The sequence below is a fragment of the Misgurnus anguillicaudatus genome, chromosome 10 (assembly GCF_027580225.2).
Source record: "Misgurnus anguillicaudatus chromosome 10, ASM2758022v2, whole genome shotgun sequence".
NCBI lineage: Eukaryota > Metazoa > Chordata > Actinopteri > Cypriniformes > Cobitidae > Misgurnus > Misgurnus anguillicaudatus.
The window spans coordinates 16099220-16121968 of record NC_073346.2 but is presented as its reverse complement, the minus strand read 5'-3'; the positions used below and the strand labels follow the sequence as shown (position 1 = coordinate 16121968).

The 22749-nt window shown below is 39.8% G+C and overlaps 1 protein-coding gene across 3 annotated transcripts in view; it reads right to left on the bottom strand.

Moving 5' to 3' along the window:
* nbeal2 (neurobeachin-like 2) overlaps positions 1–22749 on the bottom strand; it is a 67911-nt gene that overhangs the window by 6000 nt on the left and 39162 nt on the right. For all 3 annotated transcript variants that reach the window (XM_055209682.2, XM_055209684.2, XM_055209683.2), the window contains 29 exons: positions 22452–22623; positions 21934–22067; positions 20754–20913; positions 20314–20416; positions 17658–17808; positions 17014–17169; positions 16050–16209; positions 15874–15962; positions 14457–15152; positions 14178–14353; positions 12348–12504; positions 12009–12155; positions 11401–11718; positions 10141–10290; positions 8040–8197; positions 7673–7797; positions 7234–7345; positions 6946–7106; positions 6721–6854; positions 6411–6518; positions 4094–4189; positions 3885–4009; positions 3610–3750; positions 1909–2039; positions 1704–1813; positions 1506–1623; positions 1279–1376; positions 898–1011; positions 733–819 (listed from right to left, as the gene is read on the bottom strand). In XM_055209682.2, the coding sequence (XP_055065657.2) occupies positions 733–819; positions 898–1011; positions 1279–1376; positions 1506–1623; positions 1704–1813; positions 1909–2039; positions 3610–3750; positions 3885–4009; positions 4094–4189; positions 6411–6518; positions 6721–6854; positions 6946–7106; positions 7234–7345; positions 7673–7797; positions 8040–8197; positions 10141–10290; positions 11401–11718; positions 12009–12155; positions 12348–12504; positions 14178–14353; positions 14457–15152; positions 15874–15962; positions 16050–16209; positions 17014–17169; positions 17658–17808; positions 20314–20416; positions 20754–20913; positions 21934–22067; positions 22452–22623 (4587 nt within the window). The remainder of the gene's footprint in view (positions 1–732; positions 820–897; positions 1012–1278; positions 1377–1505; positions 1624–1703; positions 1814–1908; positions 2040–3609; positions 3751–3884; positions 4010–4093; positions 4190–6410; positions 6519–6720; positions 6855–6945; positions 7107–7233; positions 7346–7672; positions 7798–8039; positions 8198–10140; positions 10291–11400; positions 11719–12008; positions 12156–12347; positions 12505–14177; positions 14354–14456; positions 15153–15873; positions 15963–16049; positions 16210–17013; positions 17170–17657; positions 17809–20313; positions 20417–20753; positions 20914–21933; positions 22068–22451; positions 22624–22749) is intronic.

Below are 22749 nucleotides of genomic sequence, written 5' to 3'. Positions count from 1 at the left end.
ATGCGGTGAAAGTGCGGCATATTTAAAAAATGCGACCCCCGCATAAATATGCAGATTTTGGCTGATTATGCACCGAATCATGCGATCGCATGATCGTGTGTTTCTGGATGGACTGATTTAGTGAGCATCAACTGAAGCCCGTCATTTCTTTTTTAACGAAGGCATAGGGGACCATCCTCTCAAAGTAATCATGAAAAAAAGTGGTCAAAAGTGGACAAAATGGACAGGTTAAAATACCAAGTGTGTCTTTCTTGGCCGCTTGTGATCTGATTGACGTAAATGCATCAGGTGTAAACAGGGCCCCAGATGCCCATCAGACCCTAAGCACATCCCTTCAACAGGATAACTGACAGGTATTAAACCAAAAAGTGGTATAAACCTCTAAAACCTTCCCTTGTACAAAACTACCACAGTTCTCAACCACTAAAACACAGATTATATATAATAACAGCTACGTTGCACACAGCAGGCGATGCGAAGCTTGACAGCAATTGCATTAAAATTGTGAATTTGTCACAAAAGCTGTGATGACTTGATGGCTATAGCTGCAGCGTTTTACATAAATCTTTTTTGATAAAAATGTACCCACGCTGCACTTATTTTTCCCGACATCTTTGCAAAGGTTTTTGTTGTACTTCAGCACTTTTGAACCACAAATAGTCATTTTTGTTGTATGGATAAGATTAAAGGAAACAGCAGAAACATCTGTCGTTTCCAGTTTGTGTTTCTTACCAGTATATCAGAGCCTGGAATGATGAAGGACCGGGTTTGATATCTGGGAACTACAGCTTGTACCAGTGGCACACCATCACTCACCACCTAAACCAGCCAAAAACACTTTATAAATCATGGTCACAAATCACAGAGCATAAAAATGCCAATAAAAATCCCCCGTACCTCCTTAAAAGATCGCAGCTTGTCAAGCTGGTCGAAAAGATTGGGGGGTAACACTTCGAGACGGGACTGTCGCCTGAACGCATTCTCAGCTGACATACGAGGAGGGTGGGGCTCCTAAACAAAGACAAAGAGCTGTGTTATATTACCCACAATGCACTGCAAGAGCAAAGAAATGCAAATAACAGGTTTAGAGGCCAAACAGCCCCTGCTGGAAGTTTGAATGAATGTAGCCAAAATATATTTCATTTTATTAACATCTGCCTTTAAGATGAATGGGAACGCTAACAGACAGCTCTCTCCAGGTATTACAGATCTTATTGCTTCGACCTGGAAACACAGTGCTGCCAGACTAAGGATAAAAATGTCTGTCTGGGGTCCCACCTTGAGAAGCTGACAGGGCGTCTGGCCAAAGTTACTGATGATGCCTTCAAGGGCCTTTCGCTCTGTTTCATTAGCTATGGCGTCCAGATCCACTGCACCTGAGAGCCAAGACACACAGCGTTCAGTCATTAACTCCAAGTTGGAACATGTTACTTAAAAAAGAAAAGTTCAAACAATCGTGAAGTTTTATTTTGGGCGTCTTACTAAAAAGGTGAGTGGGTTCTTACCCTCATATGTGCAGTAGTAGAAGACATTCAGAGCTTCAACAGCATCAGGTCCACGCTGCTTATAACCAAAGATCAGATCGATCCATTCATGCAAGTGAGCGGACACATGCTCGCTTTCCTTTAAATGCAAAATAACGCTTATGATTACGACAACATGGCTTTCATTTTTCTATTTATTGACAGTGTGTGTTTCCATACCAAGGCTTTGCGATGTTTTCTGATAAAGTCTTCACGTGAAGATGCCCAGGCTGGAAGCAACACATCGTTTACCTTCTCATGACTCATCTGAAGACTGCCCAGATCAAACTCTGCATACACACGTGGTGGTACACGACACATTATTAATGCAAGAATCCATTAAACACATTTCAGAGCCAGTGCATGGTCTCTTTGACATACTGACCATTCAAGTTCTGCAGGAACTCTGGGAAGTAGAAAAACTCAGGGATGAGCTCCTTCACGTCAGCTGGACTCTCCATACGGGCCTGCCACGCTGCTGCTACCGAATGAAACTGCCTATCAGCACAATCAAACCTAAACACAAATACATACATGAGAGCGGCTCAATACATCTACATCATCTGATGAATTATTAAGGATCGGGTCAACAACACTGCAACATAAGGGTTAATCCACCAATGCACATGCATTACTTAGGTGCATGTGCGTGGAAATTGGGGGTAGTGACAAAAATGACATTTACTTATTGTAATATTAGCAATATGACATTGGTTGGATATGGAGCTATGTGCTCTTTCAAAGTGCCAAAATAGACAAAATCAGACAACTGAAACTTTAAAATCATGAACTAACAATGAAATTTAAATTTTGGTTTATGTTAATTCATAAAGTGGTATTTTCTTATATCTTTAACATGGACTTACTTAGTCAATATTAAGATATCAAGGTTATATTTTCTGAAGATGTTCTTTACATTATATAGGATGATTTTTTGTAGAAAACAGTAAACATTATTAGAATTATCTGGGTAAAAAAAAACATTTTGTGTAAGTATATTATTGTTTATTGTTTATCCATAATGCATAAGCTAATTTATCTAATATAAATTAATAAATAAATAATGTAATATCTAAATAATAATACTAAACAACATGAATAAATAATATATAATACAAATAATATCAAAACTTTAAGCATGAGTAATAAAGGCATAAGAATTGTTGAATGTTAGTTAATGTTAACTACTGCATTGTCTAATTAAAGGGACACTCCACTTTTTTTGAAAATATGCTTATTTTCCAGCTCCTCTAAAGTTAAACATTTGATTTTTACCATTTTGGAATCCATTCAGCTAATCTGCTGTCTGGCACTAGCACTTTTAGCATAGCTTAGCATAATCCACTGAATCTGATTAGACCATTAGCATTGTGCTAAAAATAACCAAAGAGTTTCGATATTTTTTCTATTTAAAACTTCTGTAGTTACATTGTGTACTAAGAACGACGGAAAATTAAAAGTGGCGATTTTCTAGGCAGATATGGCTAGGAACTGTAATAATTGACGTAATAATTAAGGACATTGCTGCTGTAACATGGGTGCAGCAGGCGTAGAAATATTATGCACTGCCCAAAAATAGTCCCCTTGGTTTCTTTCAATAGCAGGGGACTATTTTCGAGCAGTGCGTAATATCACTACGCCTGCTGCAGCCATGTTACGGCAGCAGGGTCCTTGGTTGTTGCGCCAGAGTGAGAGTATAGTTCCTAGCCATATCTGGCTAGAAAATCCCAACTTTAAATTTTCTGTTGGTCTTAGTACACAATATAACTACAGAAAAGTCACGTTTTAAATAGCAAAAATATCAAACCCCCCCTTGGTTATTGTTTAGCGCGATGCTAATGGTCTAATCAGATTCAATGGATTTTGCTAAGCTATGCTAAAAGTGCTACTGTAGGGCCATACCCAGAGATTGGCTAAATAGATTCCATAACGGTAAAAATCAAATGTGTAACTCTAGGGGAGCTGGAAAATTAGCATATTTTCAAAAAAGTGGAGTGTTCCTTTAACGTATAAAACCTTATTGTAAAGTTTTACCAAAGATTTTAACCTTATCCTTAATGCCAAGTATGTAAAAGATCTGACTTACTTGCCGCTCTGCAGTTGTATATGTAATGAGGTGAATGGCTCAGTGCGGATCATGTAGTGCATGACCCCGGCAGCATTAGAGTAGTGTGTGCCATAGTGAAACTTATCAATAGTGCCTGTAGAGTCCTCAAAACTCTCATACCTGATCAAACAACAAGACATTCAGCCAATCAGATAAAATACTACATCAGTGTATACTCGCATTGTATATTATTTCATTCTTTAATTCTAACCAAACATTAACAGATTAATCTGAAAAAGCAAGAATGATCTTACTTCTCCCTGACGTTCTGTGCATGTCGAGGGTTGACAACACCTATGGGTTTGGACAGATCTCTGAAAACTGCCGGGTCCTCCAGATCCAATTCAGGAGACGTGTAGTCACATAACACCCATGGAAACTAAAGGGCACACACACAAACACAGTAAAAGACCCGTGCAATAACCATCACTAACATTGAGACGTCAGCTATGTGCAAACTCACCACTGGGTACTGGGACAAATCATTATATGTGCGACCAGCAATGGTGTTGAGCTGCATCAGGTACTCAAAATTGGAGATCTCTCTGCAAACCCATCTCTGAGTAAGAGAAAACCAACAAATAAATGCATAAGAATGATCTATTATATATGTTATAGAGGTTAATTTTTCTGTAATAAATTTTGTATAGCTTCTTATTAAAAGAAAAGGAAAAAAAAGGAAAGCATTGTGGTAAAAGAGAACTGGGATTCAAACTAGAATATCCCTTATCGGTACAAAGGATCAATTTGTGTGGAATATGCGTTAAAGTCAAAACTAATTTGCAATTAAAAACTTAATTTTTTTCTTTTTTTTTAAATATTACGCTGACTTAAATGACTTTAAATTAAATTAAAAGATTATCTTTTCCCATCCCCAAAATGATCTGTCTTTACTACCGGTCATGACATGAGGAATGGCGACAGGACGAAGCACGGGAAAAGACTGCAGCGAGTAACAAATAGCAACATGACCCAACTTCCAACAATCAATCCTCAATGGGTGAATTCAAGTCCCGCCCCTTTTTCTAATTTCAGAAGCTGTTTCACTCAGATATACTTCACGATAGGGAACATAAAATCATCGGTACTTTTATGACTTTCACTAACAGGCCACAGCCCAAAAACATGTAGGGCCCTATCTTGCACCCAGCGCAATTGACTTTGTCAGTGACGCATGTATCATTTCGTATTTTGCACCGGCGCACAGCGGGTTTTTCCCTCCACGGACGCACGTCGTCAAACTAGGGAATGAACTTGCGCTCCCTGGGCGGTTCAGCGCAAAAAAGGAGGCGTGCTGCGGCGCAAACCATCTCTTATGCTATTTTGCAGTTTCAAAAAACAATTGCGCTACTAACCAAAAAAAACTAGTCTAAAGTCAGTGGCGTGTAGCGCGTGGTTCATTATGCTATTTTAAGGGCGCATGCTTGACCATAATGTAGGCTATAGCGTGCACAACGCGCATTGCTTATCTTATCTACACAGATGCAACAGTTATTTTTTCAAATCATAAATTGTTATAATAAAAAAATATAAGATAAGGGAAATCATTAAATCATAAATTGTTACAATAAAAATATTAATACATGAGATAAGGGAAATCATTGTGGTGAGCATTGTGGTAATAGTTTTTATTTATTTTGTGTGGCAGCGTTAAACAATTATCATGCAAATAACGATTAAAATATTTTCATAAGTTTGTTGTGTGGCTGTATTACGTTTATTTTATCTAAATAATAATTAAAATGTTTTCATAAGAAACCTTAATGTATATGAACTTGATTTGTAAGTGTACTTTGGGGTTGGACCTTGCTTGCGTTTCTTGTGTCCGATTTCAAAGCCCCCAAACCCTGTGTGCCCTGCGTGCCCGATTTATGCTGGCAAGCTTGGGATCCCCCCGTCTCCTGACATCATTGTAGTGCTTGGCGCAGCTGATGAGACAATTGCGGCTATTTCCTCTCACGCCTGTTTAACCTACGCTGATTTGGGCGGGTTTCTCACATCCCCATACAAAACAACTTCTCTGTCTTTGACTGCTCTTACAAGAACGTCGGTCTCCTCGGCTGTGAACCGCTCCTGGCGTGCGCCTGGTAAATCAGTCATAATAATAGCAACCCGCCATGGAACTTGCGCCCTTGAGTTTAAAGGGAATGTTGGATAGCGTTCTGATTGGTTTATTTGAAGTTACGCCCAAACCACACCTATGAATAATGAATCTACTTCAGACCAACCCCTTATTGATTTGCGCCCGGCGCAATACTTCTTTCTCCCGCCGGGAAAATAGCAACAGCGCCCAAGATCCGCCCACAAAGTCACATAAGCTTTGCGCTTCGCACTTGCGTTTCAGATCATTAAAATAGGGCCCCTAATATTTCTATTATAAGATTAACACAAGAATGATGTTCTTATAAATATTAGGTAGGGCTGCACGGTATTAAGGGGCAATGCAATATGCGATTACTTGCTAAATGATATACAATATACAGTACGGTAAGTTTGTAAAATCTATTTTAATAATAATAAAATATATTATATATAAAATTTATGTTAATTATTATTATAAATATATAAGTCACTTTGGAAAAAAAACATCTCTCTCTCTCTCACCCGTCTATCTGCATTGACCTAAAACTTATACAAAACTTTTTAAAGAACTAAAATCATTCAGTTATTGCAAACTATTGCGATATCTGTACTATACACATTTGTGATATTCTGCTATTTTCTGTATCTTTCTCAGCCCTGATATTTCTGCTGTACATTTTCTCTCATAGCTGACATACCTGAGTAAGATTGGAGGCTTTCAGTAGCTCCTGAGGAGAGCGAGACCCGAAGTAGAACAGGTTAGGTGGTCTGAGACCCAAAATTCTGGAGTAGACTTTGTTTCGTACCTTTGAAGAAGAACCCACACAAAAAACACATTTAAGATCAGAGTCATTCTTAAAGAAACGTTCAAGCTTCAATACAAGTTAAGCTCTGTCTACAAAAGCATAAGATCAAGATTATAGCACAAATGCATTCATTTAAATGTGTAAACACTGACAAAAAAAACCTTTCTCTGACAGTACACAAGTTTATATGTATCCAGCTCACCCCCTTCATGAAGTTGATGAAGTAGTGTGCCTGGTCAATGAAGAAGAGCTCGAGGGCTGATCTCCGCAGGTTGTAGCGCCTCAGGTGGACCTCTCTTAACTGTGCCAATGGCCTCTTGAAATCAAACCCTATACCTACATAGAGCAAACATTTGTCTCAACCTCATCATATTTTATCACAACATACACCTAAGACATCCGTCACTCGCGAGGATGAAACACAAACCTTCCTCCGTCTCCTCTTTCTCACTGCTGCCATCATAGAAGTACAGGTGATGTGTGGTGACCTCCAGACGACCCGGTATCACGGCAACAATAGTGATGAGCTCACACTCCTCTGAGAGCACCAGCTTTTCTTTCTGACTCTCCTCCTCGCCCTCCTCTGCCCTGTGGAATGAATAAACCGTATTAAACCAAAACCAGCGAGTTTGAAGCACCATTATGTTTGCACACCAAAACCAAGCTCTGTAAAAGTGCAGATACCTGAATGGGAAAGTTATAATGGGACACTTACTGGTCGAAGTCCTCGTCATCTTCTAATTTGTCATCTTCCATGTCACTAACTTTGGCTTCCTTGGCAACAGCTAGGGGGAGAGGCTCTGCCGAGCTGCGAGGACTATCAGCTCCTGCGATAAGCAGAAAGATCAAAGACTGTTAAAAAATTTATTCTCAGATCTATTACTTCAAACCATCATTTATACAATTTTAACTTAATATTATATACAGGAGCTACAGTATATAGCTGATGCATTTACGTCAACAATAGTATATTTATAACAGAGATGGTTAAAAGCATTGAGTTCCTTGCTTAATGGTTTTTAATAGTCTCATAAGCTTCTGTTGCCAGCCCACATCTTTAACCACATGACCATTCCACCCCCGACTGAATATGAATGAAATATAAACGAATCTGTGTGTGATTTATGTTATGAAAGCTCCACAGTCAAACTGACCCATGTTATCTCGCAGTGCGCTGGCATCGGCGTGTGAATCGAAGTTGTAGTTGGGCACCAGCTTCAGACGCATTTTAGAGTACGTCTCTGCACTCGACAGTTTCCACCTTACCTCTGGCTGAACCCTGAAATAAAATCACTTCCATTTACTTCACACATACTGTAAATGTAATATCTAAATATACAACACTGAACGCTTTTGAACTTCAGCCCAGCACCTGAGACCACTTCTTGTTTTAGGATTTAAAAATACTAAATATTTCTGCAAATTTCGCCAGGTTGAAAATAGACTTTCAGCACAATGTAAATGTAATAGTTGAAGGCATCCTGTGTATTGAGAATGAGATCAGTAATGGACAAAGCAGACCTGAGGGCCCAGGCTCCTCTTTCACTGCTGAGTAATCTGTACAGAGACTTCCAGTGTCTCCACACCACCACCTGCTGGCCGTTGAGCATCTTCTGCACATTCTGATATCGGCTGTTCTCACTGCGCACACGCTTCAGGTACGGCTCAATGATGAGCTCCTGCAAGCAAAATATCACAAACAATCCATGAACCAAATAAAAAAACGAAAAGAATAGAAAAAGTGCTATTGCTTATATATTTTGACACAGTATTTATTGTCCACGTAGGAGGGGGTTCTCAAAATGTCTTATTAGCCATATGTAGCCACACACAGGAAATCCAGTTACACTTTATTTTGATAGTCCACTTTAGACATTGGCCCTGTCCCAAATGGCATACTTTGTAGTTCACACTTTGATAACATCATGTAGTGCAGACCTTAGGGACCCTTGACGCGTAAGTCCACGAGGGCACACCGAAGTCGTATTTTGAAATAGACTCGAGCGTCACGCCGGAAATAGGATGAAAAGTTGCCCATCAGTGTGAACTCCTCCCATCCGTCCTCTGATTGTTCTTTTGCAAGGACTTCTGGGTTGGTAAAGTGCGCAAAGCCTGCAGAAGTGAGGGCTTCGCCGAAGATCGCATCAAGAGTGCGAAGGATAAAATGCGAAGACCGTTTTTGGACTTTGCTGCTGTAACACGACTGCAGGAGGTGCAATGATATTACGCACTGCCCGAAAATAGTCCCCTGCCATTGAAAATTAATAAGGGGACTATTTTCGGCTGCTGCGTAATATCATTGCGCTTCCTGCTGCCATGTTACGGCAGCAAAGTCCTTGATTATTACGCCAGAATAAGAGTATACTCCTAGCCATATCTGACTAGAAAATCGCAATTTTTAATTTTCGGAGGGTCTTAGTGGGTGATTCTCACGAAACCATTGAAACACCACGGCACTAATGATTTTAGCTTTAAAATGTGTAATATAGTAACATTAAAAATCATCAGAATTAACACAATACTGTGTTCTACCTTGCATAATGTGTGATTTCAACATAAGAATTTATAATTGGAAATTTTATCTCATTTTCTGCTGAAATTCTCATTACCGCAATGTGTCCGGCTGTGTTTGAACATGTGTTATGTTGTAATTTAATCAAATTAACACAAAAATATTAAGAAAAAAAATAAATGGATGTTTTGCTAGACTACTTTAGATGACAGAAAAAATATTTACTGAATTTTCATGTATAATAATAATGAAGAAAAATTTGGAAAATTATGTGTCCATGCCTGATGTTCTTATCCTCCGCAACACTTTTTGAGAACAGTTTAAGCACACATACAGAATTTTAATAAAGTTTTATTTTGATGACCAAGCACATGGACCAGTTACTTCAAGATGGCTACCAGGTAAGATCATTTTTTTACAGCTAATTTGAAATATTGTCTTGTCAGAATGCTTACACGACATTTTGATTATCATTACCGCAACAGATGCTTATTAAATGTTAATTTAATTAATAGAAGCATAATACATTGATTTCAAATGCATGTGCAGAATCTCCAAATTATGTTCTTTCAGGTTTGTCATGTCATTTTGAAAATATGTCAGTGTTGATGTTTTCTGACTGTTGAGGTAATGAGATTTTTTAGGACAACTTTTTTAAAATTATGTTACAAAAAGTGTTAAATGATAAGCAAAAATGTTTTTAAATTAATGTTCATATTTACTCCAGACTTTGTTTTTCAATGTCTGGTGGGAAAAAAAAGTAAATTTAAGCAATTTTTACATTTTCATGCTTGACATTTTTAAAACCAAGTTTTCGTGAGAATCACCCTAGTACATAACTACAGAAGAGTCAAGTTTTAAATAGGAAAAATATCAAAACTTTGGTTATTTTTAGCGCGATTCTAATGGTCTAATCAGATTCAATGAATCATGCTAAGCTATGCTAAAAGTGCTAGCGCCAGATCAGCTGAATGGATTCCAAAACGGTAAGAATTAAATATTTAACTATTTACAGTCAGTAAAATGTCTAAAGGGACTATCCTATTTTGTAGAAATACTATACAAAAACCGCAATCAGAAAAAAACACCACTGCCTGGGTGAACAAACACCTGAAACTTGTTTTTGCAGTCGGCCCGCTCCTTGTCTCTTCTCTGGGCTGTGCTCATGAGGTCATCAAAACAGGAGTTCCAGAAGTTAGACATCAGGTCATGACTCTTCCCAAAAGTGTCTAGCTCATATTGCTGCATAGTGGGCTCCACCTACCGGCATAAGTAATAAAAAAATAACATTAGAGTACAGTAGGATTACAGTATAGAAAGCCGCAGCAATCCATTTTTAATTCTACGACGACTACAATTAGCTTAATAAGAAATATTATTTTGTGGTCTTTTTTTATCATATTGCAGTAATTTACATTTTATATAAAAGCAATACCCCTTTATTCACAATATAATTACTTTAAAGTCCAGCCACTATTGTTTTAATCTATACTTAAATACACTATATTAATGCTTAACCAACATGCCGAAACACAAAACATGCATTTATCTAAATCTCTATCTTGTACTTATATACAAACGTATGGCTTAGTTTATTTCCAGATTGAGTGTGTGGTAGTTCAACATGTGATTTGTATACACAAACAGTCCAAACAGAGCAGATTTATAACCAGACGCTGTCACGCTTCTCTCTCCATAAATCCTGTCCAGATCTTTACAGCGTGATGTCTGTTTAATCTAAAAACACGGTTTGTTTTGGACTTGTGAGGCAATGGGAATAAATCTGGATCTTTCCCTGAAGTTTTGGCACAGGATGAACAGCTTTCTTCTCTAGAGAGTCTAAATAAAGATTTCATCACTACAATGGAAGGGGATAAGCTGTCAAAGTCCTCAAGCTAAACCAAACACACATCCAGGGCGCGAGTTAATCGCTCATGATGTTGTAAAGAGGCGGTCTACAGCTCTGAAGTTGGACCACCGCTGAAGACAGTCAGGCCGTTTAAGCCATTTAAATTAAATGTAATTAAATATAAATTTTATTGTATATAGTGCAAGCTATATATTTTATCAGAACATGCATTCTTTGGTAATCAAACCCTTGACCTTGACCCAAGCTGATCTACAGGAAAGTCATACTGTATATAAAATAATGAAGGAAAGGTTTATATTAAAAAAAACAAAGTGACCTTAATCTTTTGTTTGTCAGAGAACCGCCACTGTTTTGATAATGTTTTATCCAAAAAAGGTAAACCCAAGCCGGTATGTGATAACAAACTGAAACAGAGCTGCCAGTTTATCATAAAGGCCTTGGTTATGTAAACCATCTAACTGTGTGTGTAAGGGAGCGTCTGTTAAGACGGCTGTACTGACGTCGTTCTGGTAGAAGTGTTGCCACTCGTCGATGCTGCAGTAGTTGTGGAGATCTTGGGCGAAGGAGGGGCTCCCGTTGGTGGGGGGCAGATTGGGAAGCATCGCTTGAAGCGTGTTGCGATCCGCATGCTGATCCAAAAGCGCTCGGACGACGGGTACCAGTGGGCCGAGCAGTGCCTCGTTTCCAGGGCTGGAACCTGGGGTCGAGGGCTTCAGCGGAGCACCAAGACGACCCAGAAGAAAACAAACCTCCTCCCAGGACAGACACAGCACGGTCTGTAACAAACTGTGGAGCTTTACACAAGCCATCTCACACACCTGTGATGGAGAGAAAGTGACAGCAGATGGGGGAGATCTTAAGCATTCGCATGGTTTTGAAGGCATTTTTCTTGATTTTGCAAGCATTTGTTCAGAATGATGTATGACCACACATATCACACCATACAAGTGCAAAACCTATGTTCATGTGTGCATAGCAGCTCTAAGTTAAATTAAAGCCATGAGGTAAATTAAATGTATTACTGACAACCTCTGAATCACTGGTGTGTATTTTTGAAGACCTGCGTGTGTGTGTGTGTGTGTCTGTGTGTGTGTGTGTGTGTGTGTACCTGTGAATTTTGCTGTTGCTGAATGTATCCGGTGATAATGCGCAGGCCGATCAGGGACATCTCTTTGAGCTCAGCGGCCCCTGCGGTCCCTGGGGTCGTGTGCCACGCTTGCAGCCTGTCCAACAGATTCACCACCCCTTCAAAGATCTGCCACAAACACAGATACACTCTTACAATCAATTACAAACACATATAAGCTCCTAAAGGACACAATCGGAAGGGTAATGTCGCAGAAGCTACAATTTTAAACTTCCTTTACATGCTACATAGGTCATATTATCTTTTATTGTATGTATTAATACAATACACAACAAGTTTCCCATTTGAACGTATTCCTACCTTTTCACTCCATAGTGTTTGATTAGCAGTTCCCTCAGCGAATAGGAAATCCTGGAGCAGTCTGAGGAGGCGGAGCAAAGAAGGCACATGTGGCAAGGACACGCCCTGAGAGTCCCTCAGATCTGACAGAGATGATTCCAGCATCATCTCCAACAGACTGTAACACACAAACACAAACAAACATGGTAAGAATTACTCAAGACCCTAAACAAAGAGAATAGCATTCGGCTTTAAACACACCCCAACAGCTAAACTAAAAACAAGTTCTGTGGTGAAGCAATACTGGGGCCACACCAAAAAAAAGCACCAGCTTAATACCACAAAGAGATTCTTCTGTCCAGAGGTCTCCACCCTGCCACTGTCTGAACCAGACGAATCCAGAAAATCCTTTAATGCCACTCTTCGAATTCATCCGTTGTGTTGGGTATATATTTCCCAATGCCAGTTTAAAAGTATTTTTTACCTATTTTATTGCTTGCAAGGCATTAATCATTCCAATTGCGCATTAAAGGGCACATCTTATGCAAATCCACTTGTACAAGGTGTTTGGACTAGGGTTGCACCAAAATATATCGTCCAATGATGCTTGCTATGCTTCTCAATGAATTATGCAGCTACATCCAAAAGCCAGAGGGCGCTCTTGTGCAGAAACTCAATATGCGCTGCAGACGAAGAACCATACACACGCAGCTATGACGCATAGATATGTATAAAGGCTAGATGTCTCGCCCGCGCTGCTGGCCAATTGAGTGGAACGTCCGCATTTGGTGGCCATCTTACCACAGCCAGCTCGCTCACTCGTAGCATTGAGTTTTAATGGTGCAGGTACTTTTAAATGACCATAACTTGCTTAATTTTCTACCCATTTTCAAACGGTTTGGTTTGTTATAAACGTCAAAGATGAAAATTGAAAATTGAGCAAGTTATGGTCATTTAAAAGAACCTGCACCACTAAAACTCAATGCTACGAGTGAGCGAGCTGCCTGTGGTAAGATGGCCGCCAGGTGATGACGTTAGAGACTTCGCCATAACACATCTAGCCTTTATACATATCTATGGCTATGACACGCAGCTCCAGGAAATGGCTTAAGGATATATTTATATTGCTGTTCTTCAAACCTTTTCAGGTATTTTCATGATAATAAATAATATGTATAATGATGACAAGTGTTGCTTTTTTAAATGCATGTTATAAACGACTCAAACTAACAGTGATTTCAGATCGACTGTTTGGACATAAATGTGTTTTCAACCCTACAATGAAAAAAATCCACCCACTCGTCCTTTTTCAACTCATATTAAACCAGAACAATCTCATTAGACATGCTGTTTTGATTCTCTTGTTAATGTGATGTCACACTGATAAAGCCCCACCCACAGCCACTGACTGACTGATAAACTTACGAAAAAGCTTTTCTAAATGTGTTTGTTAGTTATTGTCCAATACTATTTACAGGAATTACATCTATTTTACCCAAAAACGGTAGCTCAGTACTTTTTTAATCCTGCACAAATAGGGGCATTTTGGACATGCTATAACAAATGATCAGTGGGGTATTTTGAGCTGAAACTTGGCAGACACATTCTAGGCACACATAAGACGTATATTACATCTTGTTAAAATGGGAATAACATTGTCATCAGGTTTGTCAACTTTCTTTAGGTCACAATATTTCATGGGTAGCTAGCTATCAAATAATTGATCCTCTGCGACAGAGAATTTGCTAGTGCTGATAATACTCATGTGTATGTTTGTTTGTTTTAAATGGCCGAATCCCATAATTGTACAAAATCTAAAGCACCAGAGCTTTAGATGTCTGCGATTCTGACCTGCGTTTGATCTCATCAGGTGGCCGCACCAATTGGCATGATGACCCAAGCTTAGTGAGGACGGAGAAGACCTGACCCCTTTCTCTCCAGATCACATCCTCAGACCCATCAGTGCCACTCCAAAGCACAGAGAAAACTATGTTTGTCAGCAGATTACACAACTCCTCCTCCGGAGCCTACCAGTAAAAAAGACAAACAGAGACCAACATTGTGAACATTGACATGTTTATTAAATCTTCATTGCTTAATTTTGTTGCTGTCAGGATGTTAAATGTTTACCTGTGGGTTGGACGTGTTTGAGATGGTGTCAGTAGGAGGTTCATTGCCGTAGCTCGTGTCGTCCAAAACATTGGATAGGCTGGAGCTCTTGCGTGGTCTTGATCCAGAAAAGGGCTTGATCTGGTCCAAAGGAGATTCTGTCTGGCTTCCCACAGGGGTCTGGGGACCTTTTTGGGCGCTGACTTCCAGCTCGAAGGGTGAGCTGAAGGGCGAGAGTGGCTGATACGCGCTCTCATCCTCTTCCAGCAAGCAGGATGTAGATGAAAAGTCCACAGTATTGGACAGTGAAGACGAATGACTGCGTTGATCCATAGAGTCAATCGATTTGAAGTGGGAGCCGTTGTTCTTCAGCTGGCCAGTTGAAGGGGGAGACTGGGAGAGGCTAGAGTAACTCTCGGACGAATACCGAGCTTCATCCTCCTCTTCCTCTTCGTCACGATGGGTGGTGAGGGAGATGTAGACGTTTTGTCGCGAATCCTCGTTCACGCTGTCCTGGCGACGGAAGACGGGTCTGGATAGAGCTGGGTCCAGAGAGATGGGAGGGCTACACATGGAATTTGATTCGCTACGGAGGCGAGACTCGTAAGATTCTTTGATGTAGAGTTTGGTGAGAATATCCTGCCATCCTGGCTGACGTGCGATCTGCTTTACGTGCTCTTCGATGATCTTACTCTCAGTGTAGATCAGGTTGAAGAGCTACAAGGAATAAAGATTTAAAGATGTTAAATTTAGCCTATGCAACAAAAGGCTGCTGGGGACGAGCCAGTGGTCGAAAATCGAAACAGGAAAAGGTGAATGTTTTTTTTTTCAGGGGCGACTACCAATAGGACATTCACGTCATCCTTCTCTCGTAAGTTACTGGAGTGGACGATACTCATTTTTTTTATAACAACCAGATTTAGAAACACCTCAATGAAAGAGACAGGCGACATACTTCGAGAAAGTCACTGGTGGTCTGAATGAGACTTTTCTGCTGGCCGCTTGCGTTCACATGAACTCGAAGACATCTTGCTGGGCGAGATTGTACTTTATATTTTATTTATCATAGTTTCTGACGTGCACACCACCGCTCTCAACACTGGGGTGGTGCGGTGGTTATGACAACCGTCACAGCCCTACTACATGGTTTAGCACGTGTTAATAAACAAACATGTCTCTTTGTGGGATTCGTGGGAACCAACAACCTTTCAGTTACCAGGTTAACTCTTTACCCATCATACTACACCATCCTTATAAGCAAGCTTGATCTGCATGATCTCTGAAAGCCCACACATACTCAACCCAGGCAACGTAGACACGCCCCTTACTGCTGATTGGCTACAAGTGTGTTTTGGTAGTTGGCCCGACTCCCTTTTCCAAAGAGTCCCTTTGGCCCGACTCCGTCTTTAAACATTTCACTATACAGGGAATGACTCACCTTGCGACAGATATCCAGTCGAACACTGAGGTCAGCGCGTTGGGACAGGTACGCCACAGCCAACAGATCTCTGAAGTTAGGTGGGTGATCTGCAGCAAACATACAACCAAACAGACCAATCAAAATCTGAAATGCCACTTAAAAATCCCCGCCCCCTTAATTTCTTTCTGGTTTACCTGTGGCGATCACCTGCTCATACAGGCAGCGTATGGTTGTCATGGTGATGGGGATGTCTCGTAATGAGCAGACCAGGCCAAGGTAGCCAGGATCCTTAAGTTTCATGCGCTGTTTACTGCGGTCGGGTACACGCTCACTTTTTAGGACTTTATACATTATCTGAAGCAAAATAGGAGATATGACTGTTGAGTGACTGGTTGTAAATAATAAAGCAAAAATTAATGTTAAAGCAACACTATGTAGTTTTTTTACCTTTAAATAATGTCTCTAAAATTATTTCAGTGATAGAACAACTTTTAACTGGACAAATTGTACTGTTGCTGCAACCTGAGCAGTCTCCTAGCTGCTACAAGCACACTCTGAAAGTGGCGGTGGAGGGTTGGAAACATAGCCCCGCCCCTCCCACTTCCTGCAGAAGAGTGTCTGATACCAGGCACTGTTGCGCTTTTCAACCACATGGGGGAGCTGTAAGTCATTTTTACATGGAAACTACATAGTGTTGCTTTAAAGGTGAAGCAACAAAGTAAATAGTTTCCAGTTTTCCCCTCGCACCCTTTCACCCTAACCACATATTTTATTGTTATGCATGTTTGTTTCATAAAGTTGTGACTATTTTAAATTTTTGTAGGTGTGTGGTGCACTTCATGACTGTTAATACAATTTCTCTATGCCTTTTATACTGCTGTTCATGGTATTATTGCAAATGCTTTGTGTTATGAAAAACTTTCTTTGTCTTTCATGTATAGCTGCTTTAAAACAATGTAACATTGTAAAAAAAAAGTGCTAAATAAATTCATTATACTTGCTAGACAGTCCCACACCAAGCCCTCAGCCATTGGTTGTGGCAGGAGCTGACATGTCAGACCCAATGGGTCAGCGTTTGAGTGTTGACTTCCTCTTTGATATATGGTCAAGTACATAACCTTGCCTGCACATTTTGATGGTATTAAATAAGAATCTCACCCTAAATACTCTCTCACGAGCTTCGTCACCAAAGTTGGGTTTGAGCAGTAGACAGTAAAGCTGCTCCACCCCTCGGTCCAGAAAAACAGTCACTATCTGCTCACGTGGAGGAGAACTCTTCAATACAGTGTGTAACACATCCAAAACACTTATCACCTGCATGAGAGAGAGACAACATTCAATCATCAGTTTGATTTCAATCAATGACTTCACATTAATTTTAATCTTTAACATGACCTTTCTCAGTCAATATTAAAGATATCAAGGTTATATTTTTTAAAGAACGTTCCTTACATTATGTAGGATGATTTTAGTCACAGGCAGAATTCCAATTCAAGAGAGTATTTTATTGGACAATTATTATCCCCAAAATTAGGATATATAATAAAAAGAAATCATGCATCTTCTAAAGATTTGTTTCATCAAAGAGTGTACAAACATGTACAAAAGATGAACAAATGACACGCACGAAAGCTAAAGCTGAAATGTGCAACTTCTTTGCCATCACTGTCACTATACAGATTTGCAAAGTTATTATTGTTTTGAAGCAGGATGTCTCTAAGTCTCATGCCATTGGTTGAAGCAATGCTGCTGTATCATGTTCATAAGAAAGTATGTTAACAACAAAAAAGCGTGTGTGTCACCTGTTGTTCATCCTGCACTACAGTTGCATATGCTAAAACACTGTGAAGCTCCTCAGCAGTTGGAGATTTGAGAAGATCCTTCAACAGAGAGAAAAGAGCGATTTGAACCGTCCTCCTCTCATCAGACAGAGGACTGCCATCCTTCTCCGTACTGTAAAAACAACAGACCATCTTTAGAAACATTGTATTTCATACACATACTGTACAAAGTTTTTCAATTTATCAAACATAATGAATAGAATGAACAAAAACAAATATAACTATAGTCTAACCTATGTTACATTTTACCATCTTAAAAGTACGTCTTGAGCTCTGGACCACTGTAAAACTTTTTACACGTATGTGAAGTTCAAGCTCAAAATACCCTACAGATAATTTATTATAACACGTTAAAATTGCCACTTTGTAGGTGTGAGTAAAAATGTGTCGTTTTTTTGGTGTGTCCCTTTAAATGCAAATGAGCTGATCTCTGCACTAAATGACAGTGCTATAGTTGAATAATGCAGATTAAGGGGCAGTATTATCCCCTTCTGACATCACAAGGGGAGCCAAATTTCAATTAGAATTTTTTACATGCTTACATGGTTTACAAAAACAAAGTTACTGAGTTGTTCTTTTTCACATTTTCTAGGCTGATAGAAGCACTGGGGACCCAATTATAGCACTTAAACATGAAAAAACATGGATTTTTATGATATGTCCTTTTTACATCTAAATGAATAATAATTAGTTTCAACTCTCTTTTTGAGTTTTTGCACGTATAATTCACTTTAGACATTTTGGTAAATGATTTAGTGTCTGTGGTGTACTTTGAGATCACTGCAGGGTTTGCGAGAGAGTTGGGATGAGGACACAGGTGCAGCCTCCACAGCTATTTATACTTTATATTGGCAGATACTATTTGCACCTCAGTATTTTTCCACATTAACAGGATGCAATAATAACACAGAGTGTAAATAATTAAATGTATTAAAATTATTAAATGGACCATTCTTAGACCGACCCCTAAACCTACACAATAAATACTTTGATCCTTAATTAAACACTCTTTGGGCACTTTATTTCAACTTCTTAAACATTTTTTTCATATTAATTGAAAATAAATGCCTTTTTGGTGTGATATGTGATAGAAAAAGGATGAAGAATGGGGTTACAAAAGGCAGATTCGAACCAGACAAATGGGGGAAGCTAGTGTTAATAGGGTTTGCACTTATAGGGCCCTATTTTAACAATCTGAAACGCAAGTGTTAAGCGCAAAGCGCAAGTGACCTTGTGGGCGGATCTTGGGCGCTGTTGCTATTTTCCCGGCAGGAGAAATAACTCTTGCGCCAGGCGCAAATCAATAAGGGGTTGTTCTGAAGTAGGTTCATTATTCATAGGCGTAACGCCAAATAAACCAATCAGGCCGCTATCCAACATTCCCTTTAAACGCAAGGGAGCAAGTTCCATGGCGGGTTGCTATTATTATGACGGCCACACAACAAACTTATGAAAATATTTTTATCGTTATTTGCATGAGAATTTTTTAACGCAGCCACACAATAAATAAAAACTATCACCACAATGCTCACCACTATGATTTCCCTTATCTCATGTGTTAATATTTTTTATTGTAACAATTTATGATTTGCAAAAATAACTATTGCATCTATGTAGATTAGATAAGCAAAGTGTGTGCGCGTTGTGCACGCTATACATTATGGTCAAGCATGCGCCCTTAAAATAGCATAATGAACCACGCGCAACGCGCCACTGACTTTAGACTCGTTTTTTTTTGGTCAGTGGCGCAATTGTTTTTTGAAACAGCAAAATAGCATCAGGGATGGTTTGCGCCGGAACACGCCTCCTTTTTTGCGCTGAACCGCCCAGGGAGCACAAGTTCATTCCCTAGTTTGGCGACGTGCGTCTGTGGAGGTAAAAACCCTCTGTGCGCCGGTGCAAAATACGAATGATACATGCGTCACTGACAAAGTCAATTGCGCTGGGTGCAAGATAGGGCCCATAGTGACACTAAATAGACACTGCCAATGAATTAATCTAAATGAATCTAAATTTGTGTTGCATTTACAATCCTGTGAAATTATGACATATTTCCTGCATCCCTGACCCTTTGCTTAGAATCAAACTCTGGGCTTCATTTCTGCCTGATTATTTGGTCCAAGTCATCCATTTTGAAAAACATTAAAGGGGACATATCATGAAAATCTGGCTTTTTCATGTTTAAGTGCTATAATTGGGTTCCCAGTGCTTCTATCAACCTAGAAAATGAGAAAAAGATCAACCCAGTAACTTAGTTTTGGTAAACCATTCTATGCAAGCATGTGAAAAAAGCTCATTAAAAAATGTGGCTCCCTTGTGATGTCAGAAGGGGATAATACCACCCCTTAATCTGCACTATCCAACCACGGCACTGCCATTTAGTGCAGAGATCAGCTCATTTGCATTTTAAAGGACACACCCAAAAACGATTGCACATTATCTATATGACATTTTGATCTAAAACTTCATATATGAATTCTGGGGATAGCAAAAATGTATTTGACATCTTTAAAAAGTCTTGTAAAATGTCCCCTTTAATGTTAGCACAATTATATTTTGTATAAAAACAATGAAATATTCTAAAAAAACTGAAAGCACATATTAGGTCTGACCACACCTGTAGTGTGTTCGAATGGAGTCCAGGATGTACTGAACGCCATACTTCCTGCGAGTCTTCAGCTTGCCCTCATTGATGACAGTGCTTAGGTACTGCACATGACCTATCAACCAACACAAACACAATTTATTAAACACATCTCACTGATTCAAAACAACGTTAAACTTATTCATATTTGCACTTATAGGGACAGTTAAAAAAAAAGATTCATCATTTATTCACCCTTGCGTCATTCTAACCTTTTATATGACTCATTTTTTAAGATATTTTTGAGTAATAGAAGTCAATGGGAGCTTATGTTGTTTGGTTACCAGCATTCTCTAAAATATTTTGAGCAGAGGAAAAACGTACAGGGTTGGAATGACATAAAAGTGAGTAAACGATGAAATACTTTTAATTTATGGGTAAACTATCCATTTAATGCTTTATTGTTGCTTTACCCAGACAGACAGCGAAGTGGCTATGGGTCCAGATCCTGAAGTCAAACAGCAGGTACTGATAGAGTTGTGACAGCAAGGCGTTGTTGCCCTCATTGGACACCTGCTTGAGCAAGAACTGAGTGGCCATCAATACACTCATGTCCATCATACTGCTGGGGACCTGTGAGGACACAAGAAGAGTTTATTTTACCTCATTTACTTATTTATTTATTCTTTACTCCATTCCAGCATTTATGACTATATTCATGGCGAGAACTGGTTAATAAATACACAACTTGATCCATACACAGGTTAAGGGAGGGGCAATTTGGTATCTTCAATGCACCTAACTTGCATGTTTTTGGCCTGTGGGAGGAAACCGGAGTACGCAAAGTAACAAGGAGAACATGCAAACTCCACACAGAAAGGCCACCTGACCTAGCCGGGGATCGAACCGGGACCCTTTTCGCTGTGAGGCAACAATGCTAACCACTGAGCAAAATATGCTCCCCGAGAACTGTTTGCTCATATAACTGTTTTTTTTTTTTCAATTCTCACAGAGCGAGGAGAGACTTCAAAGGACTTCAGTGTTGAGTCAATATATCTCGTGCAGATCAGATATCACTTAATTCTGTGGTACAATTCAAAGCTGGGGCTGATCTTGAGTTGCATCAGAAATATCTCAGCATCTGTTTGAAGCTCCAGAAACTTCAGCTGCTGTTTTAATTACGCGCTGCATCAGAGACTGGATATAATTCTCACTTATCAACAATGACATTCTTCAGCTTTATATCACATGCCTGGCAAATGTACATCATAAAGGTTTTTTGTTTTAGTTTTGGGTGAACCTAAAATGTATACATCTATATTTAGTATGCATAAACAAGTTGAAATCATCCTATGTTTTGAGGTTTCAAGGTCAGCGTGTGAACTAAATGTGTGAACTCTTGATTTGAATGTGTCGACGTCAGGCACTCTATAAGATGCACAAAACCAGATAAAACTTGCAGCGCTGCGCGATGTGAAACGTGTGGTTGTGTGTGTGTACTATGCATCAATGTCGTGGGATTGTTAACACAAGTGCTTCCAAACAGGATGCTCCACCTTAAAGTCACATAATGTACACCAATATGTCCAGTCAGACCTCCAGACGCCCTTTCTATTGACAACTGTGTCTGTGTGTGCGTGCGTGTTTGTGTACCTTGCTGAGCATGGCTCCGATGATGGGTGGCCCATGGCACTCGAGCAGACTCTCCTGATTGGCTGGATGGTTGCGCAGCATGTTTTTAATCATCAGCAGAAATGCAGCCACGCTGTTTTTCTCCAAACGCCCCTCTATAACACAAACGCAAGTTTCACGTAAGCAAAGTGTAAAGACACACACACTAACACAAATCTGTGAATTATTACCTCAGCACATTTATAAAAAATATCAATGGTGACTCATAGCGTAATTACAGAGAATTCACATCAGCAATGTACTAAGAGTCTAGATGAAACGTTTTCGTGCTGTAACACTTGGGCACGGTGACAGAAAGTAAAACTAGATATCTCCAAAACTGTGTGTATCTGCAAACTGTGGTAAACCTGCAGTGTGGTGCACCCCAAAATGAAAAACAAAACCAAATATAGCCAAATTGCCAGACAAACAACATTTCACAAAATCAGAATGGGAGGGGTGCATAACAACTTATTTTTTTGACTCAGCCCAGTACTGACCAGACGTCTTCCCCAGAGGCAGCAGCATGCCGGCAGGTCCTCTGGAGGAGGTGAGCTCTGGCCCAAGAAGATCCGAAATCTCCTGTCCTCCAGTCTCCCTCTGCTCCAGTAAACACACCTGCTCCAAAAGAGGCAACAGAGCTCCCATTCCACCCACTGAGCTCAGCACATCCTAAGCACAAAACAAGATCATGAACACACACACACACACACACACACACACACACACACACACACGTACACCGCGAGAACAATGCATAGCAGACTACTGTAGCACAGTGCTGGTTGCATCACCAAT